Genomic DNA, 16213 nt, shown 5'->3' on the forward strand with positions numbered 1-16213 from the left:
GTATTTATATTGAACTACTAGGATTGTAACCCTGTCAGTATCTACAGATGTGTTCTATTTGAAGTCAAAGATGACATTCTTATGCTTTTAAAAATACGATCATTCATCAAGATGAAGCTAAGCAACTTGTATGGTGTCTAACTTTCTTCCTTGTAATTCTCCTCAGATACAAAAGACTTGGTGGCATAAAATCTCCTTAGCAGGTAGCAAGTGGCTTCCTTTACTGTACACTATTTCATGGAATGTTTCACACATTCCTGCATAGCCTTTCTTTTCATGGCTGCATGTGAAAGCAGTAATTGTTGATCTTTTCTATGCTTGAAATCTTTCCAGTTAAAATTACAAAGGCCTTCCAACAGGCATTGACTGAAATTCAGTTTTTGGTATGAAGCAGAATTCTCTTCTGAGACTGAAGTACCAGTTGATTTTGGTATAATGTCCACATTGTAGTGAAACACCATCCTGCTGTTACCAGGTCAGGCTCACAAATTACACTCAGCTTTTTTTTTTTTTCTCTGTATGCTACAACTAGATATGTCATTAGAAGTATTTGCTGAATATATAGTTAGAACAGTGCATGCAGCTAAGGGAGGGACCAACAGTGATCAGAAAAAGCATGAACTCTGCTTTCTCTGTGTCACTGCTTGTCAGCCCCACTTGCTGATGTCAAAAGGAAGCAGAGGACTGATGCAATCTGGCTGGATTTCTTAAGTACTTCTGAAAGACATCTCTGCATAACCTCAGCTCAAAGTATAATAGACAGATAAAAATATTACGTGGGGAGAAATAACAAAATGCTACATAATCGCTTACACAATGGGGCTCTGTGCATGACAGTATTAACCCAGAAGCACATTCCCTTTACCTTTGCAAAGATAGAGGGATGTTGGCAATCAGTGGGGAAACAAGAGCAGCCAGTGAATTTGGGGAATACAAAAGAGTCTTGAGCACATGGAAAGCCCTTCTAACTTCTTCATGTCTTTGACTACACCAAACTGGCATCTCCAAACATCAGTAAAAATCTCCTGCCCTTCTAGAGGCGAATGCTATTGTTACTGTGTGCCATTTAGTGGTCTTAGTGTTATCAGACTGGGGCTATGAAGGAAAATTAGGTGCCCAGAAGCAAGATCAGAGCTGGCTGCTGCCAAGCCACAGCAAAGCTTAGCAACACTGAAATGCATAAGCTTGGACCTTTACACTAAACTCATAGTTTTGTTCCTTCATGAAGGAAGACTAAGCTAGGTAAGAAGAGGAAATTCAGTATCTTGCAGGAAAAGCACACATAAAGTCGAAGCTGTGACAGAAGGAAAAGAAGGCACCAGGCTGGAGCCAAACCAGAATGTTCAATAAAGTTTTGCAATATACAAAGCAGAAGGAAAGCAGCCTGAAAACCATCTACTGCTGCACCTGGAAGGTGCACTGAAACTCCTTTACTTTCATTCTACTAAGGGAAACACTCTCACCATTTGGTTTGTTTTTGCCTCCAGCTTTGCACACAAAAATCAGTTCAAATGTGGAAATGAACCTGAGTACAGGATAGTAAGCCAATACTGTCAGCACAGAATAAATGATGCAGCAGTGGCAATAATATAACTTTTTCCAGAGAAAAAACATTTAGGAAAAAAAGGCATTTCTTGTTTCAGTAAAGGTAAGTTAGACTGCAGGAAGACTGTGTGAACTTCCCAGCTCTCAATGACATACTCACACGTTTTTAAAGTTCCAGAAACACTTTATTTAAAAATGGAGTTGTAAATGCATATAACAAAATAACATACATAATGTAACAAAAATAAATAAGGAGAACATGTTCATATAAAATAAGAACATAGTAATGCAAAATGCTTATTACAGAACATAAAGGTATAAACGCCTGAAAGAACACAAACAATCTTGCATGAAGAGCCTGCACCTTTAATCCTTTCCTTGCCATTTCCTACTTTCCCCTTTAGTCTGCGGAAAAATTATGTTCCCAAGCATTAAACAAAAGAAGGAATTATGGTGATGGTTTGGTACAGTCGGTTTCCAACACATAGCTCTAGTTTAGATTTATTTTTGCCCTTCTGCACCTTCTAAAACTTTTCTTGCAGCCTCTGTAAACTAGTGTAGTTCAGGCTTCCACAGTTAGCTGGAGCAGAGCATACTGAGTCATACATGAAGGCTGTTTGCTTTTAATTTTTTTAAAGAAAATATGAAATCCATTATACAACAGATTAGTGGTTTTGTTTTTACATCTCTACAAAAAAAGTTTTTGCATTTTTATTAACTGGTCCAACTTTTACTGACTTCTGAAAGCCTGTACAATTTAAAAGTGTACAGAAAGTAGGTTTTTTTAAACAAATGTCATACAGGATTATTGCTGAAATATTAAAGACCATTTCATAAAAGCTGCAAAACTGTATCTTTAACCTTAATATATAGAGACTGATGCAAACATAGGAAAATTCCAGTCCATTAGTTACATTTAACAGAAATAACATTCCTCCAAATTACAGTGTTCTGGAAATACAAAGTAATTTACTTTTATTTTTATTATTATCTCCAAATGTTAAGTTACTGGGACAACTTATAAGGAAAATAGGCTTATATAGGAAACTTTAAATAGACTTGCTTTTCAGTGGTATAAGCAAAACGTCTATGTTAGCAGTTGTCTTCCAGAATCCTTTTAAATATGTAAGACAGAGACAGCTTTACTAGCGAGACTACAGGAAAATATACAGAAGCAAATAAAATCATTTGCTTGGGAGTGCATCTATTGATCAAGCAAATTATGACAACTCTATTTCCAAGTCCCCTAAAGAAAATTTTACATCTCATGATCATTCCAAGGAACAGTGATTTCTTCCATAAGCTTATGTTGCATTTGAATTGGTGAGGGCTCGTTAGCCTCAGTATGCTTTAAGATGTCCCATGTTGCTGTATGTTTAAATTTGTTTCCTAGTTTCAACAAACATTAGGACAGAAATGAGATATGAAATACTTCTACTTTCATTAACATGAAAAAGACATTTGAAGAAGATCAAAAAGTGCCAAATAGTCCTTTCAGAAATTGGGTTAAAACACTGCAATGATAATACAAGTACAGTATTATCAGTTTTCTATGTACACCAAAATACTGCTTGCTGTGTAACGATATTGATATGTTCACCTATAACTCCCAGCAAATCTTAGTGCAAACATAATATGTGAACTTTGTAAACCCCAAGACAATTTACGCAGCAACAAGTTTATTTATAAAATCACAGAACTGTTTGAGATTTTCAGTACACAAGAACAAATTCTTTCTGAATTCTGTCTTACCTTTTGCAGTAATGTGTCATTGTAGTCAAAGATAATGTTTCCTATATAAATCATCTAATTCAGAATCAAAGGTAACTGTTCAACAGTTCTGTACAAACTTTAGTGGAGGAAGTCTATTCATTAGAGCAGCTTGGCAAAGAGATATGGGGTTTCAGTAACATTAAATGTTAGACTGCTTGCATGGCTTTAAAAAAAAAAAAAAGAATCTATTAAGGGAAAACTGCTGATATAATAAATCTTTTGCAAAGCACACAACCACAAAGGGCAAACCTGCCACAATCTGCTTTCCTACACTGGTATCTATGCATATCTTTATGATTTGAAAAGGATTTGTGTGACAATCAAAGCATCACAGTTAAAGAAAACTGGTTTAATAAAACAACTGCTGTTTGATCGAGCCTTTTTTTTTTTTTTTAAATATTATAAAACCAGTATTATAATTTTTCCCTTATTCCTAAACATTCCACGTGAAAGGTTTTTCTATCAACACTGAGATGTCACTCATGCAGGGTGGCATCTTCTTCTTCCCCATCTGGGTTAAACCTATTGAAATGTATGCTGAAATCTGACTCGGATTCAGCATTCTCAAATTCAGCTGCAACAGGGACAGCGGTGGGTCGAAGAGCCCGAGCTTCAGGCTGGCAGTTTGGCTGCACTTGAGGACGGGTACCTTGTGAAACAGGACTGGACTTCGGCTTTGTCTGAGCTGGTAAGATGGGGCTGGTAAATCCCAAGTTGCTCAGAGCATCCAGGGTACCATCAGGGTCGATCATAGCATTAATTGCTAAGCAATTAAGAAAAGATGAAAGTGATAGGGGTGAAACCATAAAAAAAAAAAAAAATCAATCACAATTTTCTGTTACCATAAAAACCAGGAAAATCCTGTTCTCACTTTCATTTTTATGATCAGACATGAACTTTTATGTGTATTGCTCACTACAAAGGAGGGGTATATCCAGCATATATGTAGCCAATACATATACTTAAAAGCATTTACATATATTAAAACTTCAGATGAAATGAAACTGCACAAACTAAACACTGCCTGATACGTGGACCAGAGATGACAAACCGTCTATGATTAGTTTATAGGGACTGAAAGACAGGATTTTGTCATGTTTAAGGGGCTTTATCTCTAATGTCACCATTATATTATGCTTCATTCCACCTCCACACCCCACACCCCCCCATATCCATAGCTACTAATTCCATCATTGAATTAAATTTGTATAAAAGAGCAGCCATTTATCTTTTTTAATGCATATTGGTGGATGTACTGTCCCTCTCCCTCTACATAGTTACAGCAAACCGAAGCACCTAGTACAATTTCATTTTACTTTATTATTAACACATTTGTCACATTTAATAGAACCTCTCTATTTTCAAACCTGTACTAACATCTATTCGAACACCACTGCATACACAAGGAAATGATTTGGCCTCATTCTCTGGGCTTTATTTCTTTCATATATTCTCTAAACACAATTTGTAATAAATTAACTTTTTAAAAATTATAGTTGAGCATGAAACAAATACTGATTTGTCTCTAAAGGTGGCTAATGATTCCTATTGAAATATTATTTTTAAAAACATGTTTTATTGTAGGATGAGATCTGAATACTAAAAATAACAAATATAGGAAATTTACAACAAACACAATGATTATAGGTAAGCATGGACAACTAATTCCAACTATTCCAAATTAAACAATTAACTAAGTATAAACAATACACAAATAAGATTTAAAATTACAACTTCTTTTTAAAATATGCTCAGTTTTTAAGTTGATTTTGATAAACAGAATATATGTCTAAATAGTAGACTTTGTAAGTACAACATACTTCATTTTATACACAGGTAAGTCTTTGCACATGAAAAGCAAAGTCACTTTTCTATTTTGTAGCCTGTAGGCTGTACAATTACAAAGAGTGAATTCAGTAGTGTGAAGGGAAGATGTCAAGAGCTAATTCTAAATTTTCATTTTATTGTGTCAGACACAGGGTTTTTTTGGGGGGGATTTCCTATAGATTATGGTCCCAGTGTATTCCTTATACTGAATTGTGCTACATGAGGGTGTTACTGATGTGCAAAGACTATTTTATAAAGCCTAATCTCAGGATTCTCTATCACCTAGGCTTCAATATTTACCCACAAAAATATTTCTATTAAGAATGTTTCACAAATAATTCCTTTGGGATTCTCTGGACTATTTAATTGATATCATCACTCTTCTGTTTTAAAATAATTGTGATTTTTTTTACCAAATGTGCCAACAATTATATGATATTGATGTATGTAACTGACACAGAATTATTTTAATAAAATACAACAACTTCATTTCAGAATATATATATATATATAGTTACATAGTCAAAAAAAATAAAGGAAGCAGCCACAAAAGAGAAAAGCACAAAACAGATTTGTACCTTGAAGCTGTTTCTCAACTCGTTTCAGTTCCTGTAAGATTGATGATATTTCCTAGGAAAGAAACAAATGTGTTTCATTAAGGAAAGAGAGACTCAAACTACATATCAGTAGTGAAAAATCCCTCTCCCCCACCTTTGCAATATGCTATTTGGGTTTTTCCCCCTAGGCATCACAAACACCCTTGCTGGTGGTTGCCCAGCCATCCCCACCACGGGTCCTGGGCAGCAATGCTGGAGGATGGACAGCTGTGGCCCACTCAGAAACCAAGAGTTCCTCTGCACTTGCTGATTGCTAGGGTCAACAAAACCTCACTCAGGCCCTCGCTCATCTGCCAGCACTACTTCTTCTCAAGTACAGACTTACAGACACTACAGTTCTGCAGAAATGGGGCAAAGTAACAGCAAATCTTTAAAGGAAAATTACAGTATAAACCCAATATTAAAAGGATAGGGTGGTTTAACACCTTGTTCAGATGTGAGTCAATAGTAAGATGACTGCATTGGGACTTTGCAGCCACTGCACCCTGTGCCCATGAGACCCTGTACAGCACACCAATGTCGGGTTCTCAGCTCTCGTTTGCCCTACAGATTTTTCTCATCAATGCTGCACTACTTGCCACCACAAGCATAGCCACATCAACACTCAGAAACAAAACAATCATTAAATATGCCACATCTTAACTGTAAATATGTAAACCCTACAACTGAAGGATCCTACACTGAATAACAGTGTTAATCCAACTGCTGAGGAGAGCTACCAGTGGTCTTCAAAGCTGAGAATTTTCAAAGGCACTGATTTCAGAAACCCATCTAACCCATTTCAGAAACCCAATTCTGTACTAAATAATTTGATTTTTGTGGGTGGCAAAGAGATTGATTACTTTGGATTTTACAAAATCATTATCTTTAAGCAGGTTCCGCATCTGAACTAGACATAAATGTTCCAAGGACAAAACAAACATCAGTTGCAATTGTCCTCTGTTAACTTTTAACAACATTCTGAGGTAAAAATAAGCACAATGTTGAGCAATATATTGCCCTGAAAACTGAGCAGAAACTTAAAAATCAGTGCACAGACAAAAAAAAACCCATACACTTTCAAATGAGATGAGATGCTTTAATGTATTTTAAAAACTGTTGGTAAATGCTTAATTTAGGGATAAATATACAACTGATCTTTTTCTTTTTTAATGAATGCCTTAAATCCCTATATAAATGGCATTTAGAATATAAAACCCTAAATTCCGATCTTTATCTGGAAATGGGTAAGAGAAACTTCTTATATTATCATATTCCTAAAATGAGAAACTTCCCTGAGTAACTTGCTTAATTAAACTTTAAAAACATCTCAAAACTGTCATAGTGTATCTATTAAATTATAACACTGAGTTACTAACGATTGCTCTTAAAAAAATATACCATTCTGTAGAAATTACAGGCCAAGTTTTTAATACTTCCAGGAAAAATAGATTTGGATGAGTAATAACTCATGATGAGCATCTAACAGAGAAGTGCTAGCCAGTTCAATGCCAGAGGAAATGTATTCACATTTTGCTTCTGAGCAGTCCAGTACAAAGCACGTGAGAAGGAGTTTCCTCTCCCACCTTTCCCTCAGAAAAGGAAACTGCCTCTGTAAATTGACATTCTTAACATCACAATACTCCAGATGGGATAATGTAGCTAGATTCTCCACCTGCTCTCACATGCAGAGATGTCTTTCAAACCCTGTGCTCTGTGTTTAGAAGCAGAGCAGAAGTGCACTAGGAAACAACATGTGTGCTCTGTTCCCTCATGCTGTCACACAGTCTGCTCATGAAATGGCCCTAAATAGGCAGTGGTAGAGGACTACATGAATCAACTAGAGTTGTAGTTGGGACCCTATGGTTATCACTTCTACACAAAATCAACATAATTATTTTTCACTGAAGAGTGCTTTTACTGCAATTTGTCTACAGATTATTTTCATTCACATATAGCAAAATACAACTATTTATCTAAATATTAATAATCAGGATTAATAGTATTAAGTATCATATACCTTAAGTATTAATAATCAGTAAAGTAGTCTTTAGATTGTAAAAGAAGTTCATTTGAATACAATTCAGCATTCAAACTAATGGTTATTACCTTTTGTTAAACAAAAGTACTGATGGTCTATATATAGTCTGAATCCCTTTTATTGCATTCTGTTTCTGATCATTTCCCCTGAACAAGCTCTTGTTTCTTTATAAGATAGTAAGTCTTAGTAATTATCAAAGAAGATTAGGTTTATTCTTGAAATATACTGAGTGTCTAAATAAATCCTTGTAAATATTTATGCCTTTATGTCATTGAAAACAACACATTCCTCTACTGATCACTATAACAGGCTCTATCAATCCCAGAAAAGATAACTATTCATACCATGCTTGATGTTTTCACAATAGGAACTTCACTTTCAGCTCGCAACTTGTTTTCAATTTCTTCCCAATTTCTGTCTTTGTCCTTAAATAATATTCTAGAAGAAAGAAATTCAAGAATAGTATGTTTAAAATAAGCAAACTAAAATTGAAAGATTAGATAATACGACATGAGAAAGCAGAATAGGGAGCACTGGATGAAAGTAAAATCTGAAATATTGAAAACTAACAGAATACAAGCATACAGTTTAAATTTTCAGGGAAGCATATAAGGTTTCACAGTATCACTGACATTAAAACGGCAGTTCTGTAGCTAAATACTTGGTTATGAAGAGACACACCTGATTCTTTCCTCCAGCACTAAGACATTTTTTTAAATCATCCAACTATATGCAGTCAGAGATTCCCTATTAACTCTGCATTTCACAACAATTACAAAACTTAAGAGAAAGATTAACAACGGTAAATAATTGCAACTCTTTTACATTTGTATATGAAATTAATAAAAAAAAACCACTTTAGGATATTAACCATTTTAGTTTTCATTGAAAAGTATCAAACCACAAATTATCTATACATGAAATAATAATAAGTATCACTTGTATTACATGTTTAAAGAAGTCACTTCTATTATTTGTAAACATCAAAGCATACCGTGAGATATGTGCAGATATTTAAGGTCTGGGTATTCATTTTTTCTTAAGTCACACCATGATGACATAGAAAAGCCCAAAATCCACTTCTCTAGTTGGTATTTCACAGTTAAAAGTACTAAAATAGCTGCAGTAAAACCCCTAAACATCAAACCAATTTAAAATCATGACCAAAAAGTAGTACATTTTAAAGATGTTATTAGTGTAGGTACATCTCCAAGGCAATAATTTTTAAGGTGGAAATTCATGATACCTTGAATGTCATAAAGACTAAGAATTTGAAAGAAAGCTGGGAGAGTTAGTACTGCATTTCTGTTCATCTTTCTTCAGTTATTTATACCTTATGGAAAATCCCACTCTTCATTATTGCATTGTCAAGAAAGTCTAGTTTCTCAAAACATGTAACCTGTCTTAACTTATCAGTACACAGATGTCTGTAGACCACCCATCCAGAAGATGCTTTAACTCTTCTTCAAGGTCTTTACTCGCTGCCACTTCAGAACATTTTTTTGTCAGATGTTCACTAAAAGGAAGTGTTACTCTTGTGACACAATGCCATGGGATTGAGGCAAATGACCACTTCTCCAAGTGACTTTAGTGTATTAACGTACAAAGATTAAAAAAGAGTAAACATTAATACGTACTTCTCAGGGAAGGAAAAAAAAATATATTAGAAGTAATAAAAACTAAAGTGAAGAAAACATGCATGTCATCATCTTTCAACAAACTTGATCATCATAGGTCTGACAAGATTGCTTTTTTATTCTGGAAAGGAGTGCAAAAGCCTGCAAGGCTATAAAACTGCAAATCTGGATACCAGAAAGTCCAATGACAATGGAAAAATTTAGGACTTGCTTGACACTGATGAATTAAAATAATGAATAAAAAGCAGAATCAATTAAATCCTTTATAAAAATAATACACTAAAACCAAGGAAACTCCTGGAAATATTTGGATTCAGTATACAGAAAATCTTATGGAGCTATACTTTCTGTACTTTAACAGCATTTACATCACACTGAAAATCAGCACGAACATAGCAAATAAGGCTTTATTTAGCAGTAAGCAGCACTAGTAGGAAAAATATAGAAGTTATTGACACACAGTTTTTTTCATTTACCTTCTCACTCAAAATACTTCTGTGTTTACGTATGTGATTGATGCTTTGCTTCCATTTGTGGTGTTTTCAGTCTTACTCTCTTTTAGAGATACTATTCTTACTTCTCTTTCACAATCTGAAAGCTTTCAATTTCATACATCATATTATTTTTTAAAAAATAGAGAAAAAATGAAGGCAGTAATTTAAAAAATGTTATTATTTACACTATAAGTGGACAGGTCCATTTATTTTTCCTGTAATTTTAGGATGTCTACTTCCTTTTTACAATATTTATTTTTTCATTTTTTCATTTAGCACATTGTAACCTCACGGGGGGGGTCTTCATATGTGTCACCTTTGCTCTTTCTCCTTCTAATCATATACTTTATATTAAAAGAACATCTTTATAAATGCCTGCTGCCTTCTGCTCTTGCCTTTTCCTACTTTCTGGGCCAAATCTGCCTGAACTTTCTTATTTGGTTGTGCTCAGTCCCCATTTTTTTTCCATTGTGCTTTACAGGATGCACAGCAAACTGCAGACTGACAAGTAGTACCTGCACTGACACGAATTCTGTGCCTAGATTTTTCTTGACTGAAGAGATACTTGCCTGCTACAAAGCAGGTCAATAACACTGCATTCACACTGTAGATCACTGATGAAATCATGTGGGTCTTCTCACTGCAAAACCTACTTACCTATTCTCCATAATCTCTGAAAATTCCTGGAAACTCATTGTAACATAGAAAAGACAGAAAAGCAGACAAACTATGTATCTGCTTCCTGAGTACACACCACAATAATTTGTTCGCAAAGAACAGGACACATGGCAAGAATGCTGCAAAACTTTAAAATATAATGTATTCTGTGTATACCTGCAGGATAGGAACCTAACTGATTATACAAAGTAATGAATAAAAACAAATTATAAAAAAGTAGCTTAGCAATACCCAATCTATGAATTTATCCTGAAGAAAGTTACAAATATACAGAGGATTTGGTGAAAGGAAAATGGTTCAATATGAACACCATGCTAGGACTTGGGGAAAAAAACAGTTTGGTCAGTACTGTAGAATATAGCCAAGGAATATGGCATCAAAAGTTTCTCTCAATTCTATTTCATAATATAAAGTAGGAATGACAACAGAACTCAGTGGAACTCTGAACATTATATATAAATTAGAATACAGAAATGGCAGTGGGGGGAGCAGGGGAGAAACTAGTCAAGCAAAAATATATGTATTTTCTTTTGTCCTCATGCTAATTTATTTTCATGATTGATTTTAACTCATTTTAATTTGATAGATCTGCTTGTCAAGAACTACTGAAAATACTTATGTTCTTAATACCTGAGCCAAAGTGAAACTGTTCTTTTTGTAAAGCTAAAATATTACAGAAAGAAGAGTGTTTTCATTCACAGGAAGCATGTCTTTCTCCATGTCGACCCAGATAGGAAGGATGCAATTTTTTAATATGTATGATGCAATCTGTAAGGACCATAATTGCCCTATACTGTCTGTGCTCTCGGGAGAGAGCTTTACATTGATGAACAAGAAAATTTGAGGGAGGAGTTTTAAAACACAGTCAAGGCTTACTGGCTTACTCTTATTGGTGTCTCTAAAAATTTCTCCTCTTTTTTCAAGTACTCTGGAAAAAATACACAACTGCTAGCTTGACAAATCTTGACTGATTCTCATTGTATCTGCTCTGGGCAGAAAATTTAAGTGGCTTAACTCCAGTAAAAGGAATAGAAGCACACCAGTTAGTTGAACTCATATACATCAAAACAAAGCTAAGGTAAAATCTGTAATAGGTCCTAGCTGCCTTTTGTGCTCTCTGAAAAACAGTCTAAAACTATTGTTGTTTTTCTGATTCAAAATATTGATGACATTATAAATAACATCATATTATTCAAATCCATTCTGAGTAGCAGATACTATATTCTTAATACCGTACATGATCACTTCATTACTTATTACAATGTAGCTGACTTACCTTTTAAGTTCAGAAAATGAATCAGAAAAGTGTAAGACTTGATTATGTAGTTACCTGCTTTTTTCAGAATTAATTCACATAGATAAATTTTTTTTAACTCACTGTACCGAACTCATTTTTTCACATGAAGTAAACTACAGCTGTGCTAGCAACATGTTTACATCAGAAACTGCCAACCAACAAAAAAAAAAATCAGCACAATAAGGAGTATCTACTATCTACTGCTTTTGAGGCATTAAGACACGTATCCTAGATGCCTACCACAAATAAGTCAGTCAATAAGCAAGATTCTTGTTCCAATGATGCAGCTTTAAAAGGAAAAAAAAAAAATATATCGGTAAGCAGAGTTCCTTATGGACATCACTGTTTTTTCCTGGAGAATTATACTTAAACCAAAACTGAATGTAGTAGTTTGTTTCTATTTCCAAATTTCAAATGCCTTTTAGAATGACTTTCAAATAATGGTCACTCTTTGCATGTATTTATTTGCTTGGTTTTTGAGATCAGCTATTAAAGTAAATGGTAGCATGCACTCAGAGGTTGATTAGTCTTGAACAAGTTGTGAACTTCTGCATAATTTGTAATAAATTCTGCATAATGAAGTTGAACTCTGTTAATTTGGCACAGCTTTTGAGAGTAACCATATTGTACACCTGCATTCCTGCATTTCACAAACTCATTTGTATCTGAAATTTACATAACAAAATACATTTGTGTCTTTTGTTTAAGGATATTTAAATAAATATTATGATACATAAAAGAATGTATCTGGGGAAACCAAAGAGGGAAAGGCAATAAATGGCATGTTTCCAATATTATAATCCTGCAGCCCCAAAATGGTGAGTTGATAAAAAGAGAAGTGGATGAATGTCAGTCCAGGACCATGATCCAAGGTAGCGGAAATAACGTACTCACAAATGTTACCTGTAACCACCAGTAAAAATAACACACAAAGCCCCTTAGAACAGAAATAATAAGAATGGGCTGCAGGCTTTTTAAGACTTGGTTCTTCATTCAGTGATACTCTTCCTACTAGAAACAGCAGGACTAGAAGTGGCAGATAATGTACATTTTTTACCAATTTATATAGATTATTTTTTTTCCTTCTTGCTTTCGATGGTCATCTCTTTTGGTACTCCCATGAGAATACAGTCTTCAGATATGTTAGTATTTTACTGCTTTTACTAGTTACATGATGCTATGCTGAAATAAATTTATGATTTGGTGATTAATATGTCATCCATCTAAGATTTCATTATCTGACCCTTCCTAGACAAACTGATCAGTGACAGACCTAATATTTTCTCACATTCAGAAAATTATACATGACGTTCAGCTAAATCACTTTTTAATGTATTCTATTTTATATGATTAACTGCACAAATACATGAAGAAGGACATGTGAATTATGCAACCCTGAACTTTGTATTTAGAATTTTCATTTATTCTTGTCAACCAAAATGGTCACCAATTGGTTGTACACTCATTCAAGTTAAATGGAACCGTTGGTAGAGCAAATGTTATCATTTTTGACACGTCTAATGCTTCCTGTTAGCTACTATGACATTTTATGTGGGAATCTAACTATCTAAGCAGGAATTTTCAATCAGAGATAACAGAAGGTTACAGCTGTTCCTTATATAAAAAACTAACAGATGGTTACATCTGTTATTTTCGATTTAGAACTCAACAGTGACCACACTGCTTCCACAGTAAGTGCTTCAGAAGACTTACTAAAATTGATGTCCTGTCCCATTTGTTTTTCTTCCTAAAACAGCAGATTCCTACAACAACCTGGCAAAAGTACAGGGCCCAGTTTTACAGCTCAGCAACATTTTAACCTTATCTTTTAAGGAAGGGAGTTTTATGAGACTTGCATAGAGCACGTGTAAATTTTGCACAGCATTTCCATGTGTTGGAACAGCTCCTCTGCTGAAAGTATGATGGATATTGTTCTGTCCACGTAAACTTTGCTGATATTTATTTTCATATAATGTGAAATACACACAAGCAAAAATGGAAAAATTATTAATCCCAAATCTTTCAGAATGCTAAAAAAGTCCATAGGTATCACTGCTTTTCTAAAACACAAGTTGCTACTAAATACATTTGCTCTATCTGTATTATACTTCTATTAGTGAGGACATTAATGAGAGCAGACATTTCCAGTAATAACAATAATTTTTAAAAACCCACCTGATTTTGCCAGCTGTTTTATCTATGGATTGTCTTATCTTGCGAGAAAACTGGAAGACTGAGGAGAGCAGCAAACTGTCCCCCATAACCTGCAATAAATTTTTAATAATAAAGGATATTATTGGTTTAATGGGAATTAAACACAAACAATTCCATATACTTTGAAATCTTTTTTGTAACTTTAAAAAAAAATTATACTTGTGTTCTAATAGAATCATATACAAACATATTTGAACATTTTGCGCATTAAATAATACACAAATAATTTTTCCAATATTAATGACACCTGCCACAGTTAGGAAAGGAAGGATAGTGTTGAGAATATTGAGTGGAGAGACAATCGTAAAAGCTTAACACATTGCTAGAGAGAATACTGTTGTGTACTCACTTCATCTCTGCTCCAAGTCCTTCTACGGGTAATTGTTGGGGGATCGAGTGCATCTGTTAGCTGAGGTCTAGCACCATTAGGTCGACCATTCCCCTCTGGTGGTTTGGAATGCACTACTGGAGGGATTTTTCTAAAATTGAGACTTTCATCAAATACTCGGTCAACCAACTGGAGGGTAAAAGAAAAGCGCAGTTTATGAAACCTACTGGATACATGAAAAAATCAGATTTCTTTTTTCCTTCTGAAACAGTTTATAAGAAGCCTATCAAATAAGAATCATGGTGTTGTCTTGTATAGTATAAAATGATGCATCTTTTATGCAACAATACCTAGAAATGAATGCTGATTTTTTTCTAATACCAGACATAGAAAATTAGATTATCCCACAGAAATTCTGCTTATGGGCAAGTAACATAATAATAATAGTTACCTCCAGTGGTATTGAATAATTGATTCCTTTGATTAATTAAATATATCTTTGGAATTAAGTACAGTACTATCAAATTTAGAGTTTTTACCACATTAGTCAGTGTTACAGTAACATCTATACTTACTTAAAGGAGATACTGCCACCTGCAGTATGTACACACTGTACAATATTTTTTAAAGAAGAAAATAATTATCTAGTAATGTAAAAATCAAGAGTGATCTAACTGGATCTGAGAAAATGAGCACTTTACTTCCTTAAAATTTAGCCATAAGACCACGAGAATAAAAAAAAAAATATTATGTGAGTGCATTTATAATAATTTTTCTGAGTACCCAACTCACAGATTTCTTATCGCTGTTTATATCTTTTTTTCCACAGAAAAAGACAGTATTATACTAAACACAGTAATCTAATGTATTAACCAAACTTTATGCACACAAAAATGAATAAACACACTTTGAAAGGAATACTATGAAGAAAAAAAAATGCGGTAAACATTTACAACATATTAGGGTGAATTGTAATATGGTAGAAAGTGATGATTTAAATTCAGATTAATATGTGTACCAGCATTAGATCTGTGATGGTTACTAGAACAAGTTAGTCAATATATTCATAGAACAGCACACCAGAGATAGTCAAAGAAAATAAGAATTATTAGAAGCACAGGTAAACTTATTTCAAGGCAGTTTTTGACAATGTTATTAAGAAAGGAAATCTAAAGTTATTATAGTACTGATGGTACTTAAGTATTTCAGTGTTCAGAGGATGAAACCTTTATGTCACCTGTGAAAAGAGGAACTTCTTTGCTTTTAATAGCTATGCAAAGTATTAGATGTATACTTTTATATATAATTGTGCATACAAACTAGTATCTTTAAATGCTCTTAGATACTATCCAATGGTATCTAAGGCTACAGACAATGAAGAAACAAATAACTATCTTGTCCTATGTTTCGTGGAAAAAAAGACACAGACAGATAGTATGTGTCCTTTGACAAACTGTGTTCATAGAATAATTTCTGGGTTGTTGAAATGTAAAGGAACAATAAATCAAAAAACAATGTGGAGATCATGCATACAGGTTGAGTGGAAATAACTAAAAAAGGCTATGCAAAATGCTAAAAGCAAAAGAAATAAAGAAAAGGAAGAACCTTATGCATTTCTCCATGAAGATCTCCTACCTCTTCTCTAGTGTCTATGGCAGAGCCAGGGGTGGTGGCAGCAGTGCTTACTGTGGTACTGGGGGCAGTGCCTGATGAAGTCACTGAATCTATCTCTCCTGCTACATCGTTGATTTCCCGTGCGATGAGCGCCAGATCTTGACTGATC

General features: G+C 34.2%; 1 protein-coding gene across 8 annotated transcripts in view; it reads right to left on the minus strand.

The window, feature by feature from the left end:
- Window positions 1–3716: 3716 nt before the first annotated feature.
- CEP170 (centrosomal protein 170) overlaps window positions 3717–16213 on the minus strand; it is a 100636-nt gene continuing 88139 nt past the window's right edge. For 3 of the 8 annotated variants that reach the window (XM_026844740.1, XM_026844745.1, XM_026844742.1), the window contains 6 exons: window positions 16066–16213; window positions 14452–14619; window positions 14064–14152; window positions 8127–8220; window positions 5724–5775; window positions 3717–4081 (listed from right to left, as the gene is read on the minus strand). In XM_026844740.1, coding sequence (XP_026700541.1) covers window positions 3795–4081; window positions 5724–5775; window positions 8127–8220; window positions 14064–14152; window positions 14452–14619; window positions 16066–16213 — 838 coding nt within the window. In that variant the 3' untranslated portion in view covers window positions 3717–3794. Of the gene's footprint in view, window positions 4082–5723; window positions 5776–8126; window positions 8221–12128; window positions 12176–14063; window positions 14153–14451; window positions 14620–16035 lie in introns of those variants that run through there. The other 5 variants (XM_026844738.1, XM_026844744.1, XM_026844741.1 and 2 more) reach the window with 3 other exon arrangements.

The sequence above is a fragment of the Athene cunicularia genome (genome assembly GCF_003259725.1).
Source record: "Athene cunicularia isolate RWA chromosome 3 unlocalized genomic scaffold, athCun1 chr3_part1, whole genome shotgun sequence".
In the NCBI taxonomy this organism is placed as follows: Eukaryota; Metazoa; Chordata; class Aves; order Strigiformes; family Strigidae; genus Athene; species Athene cunicularia.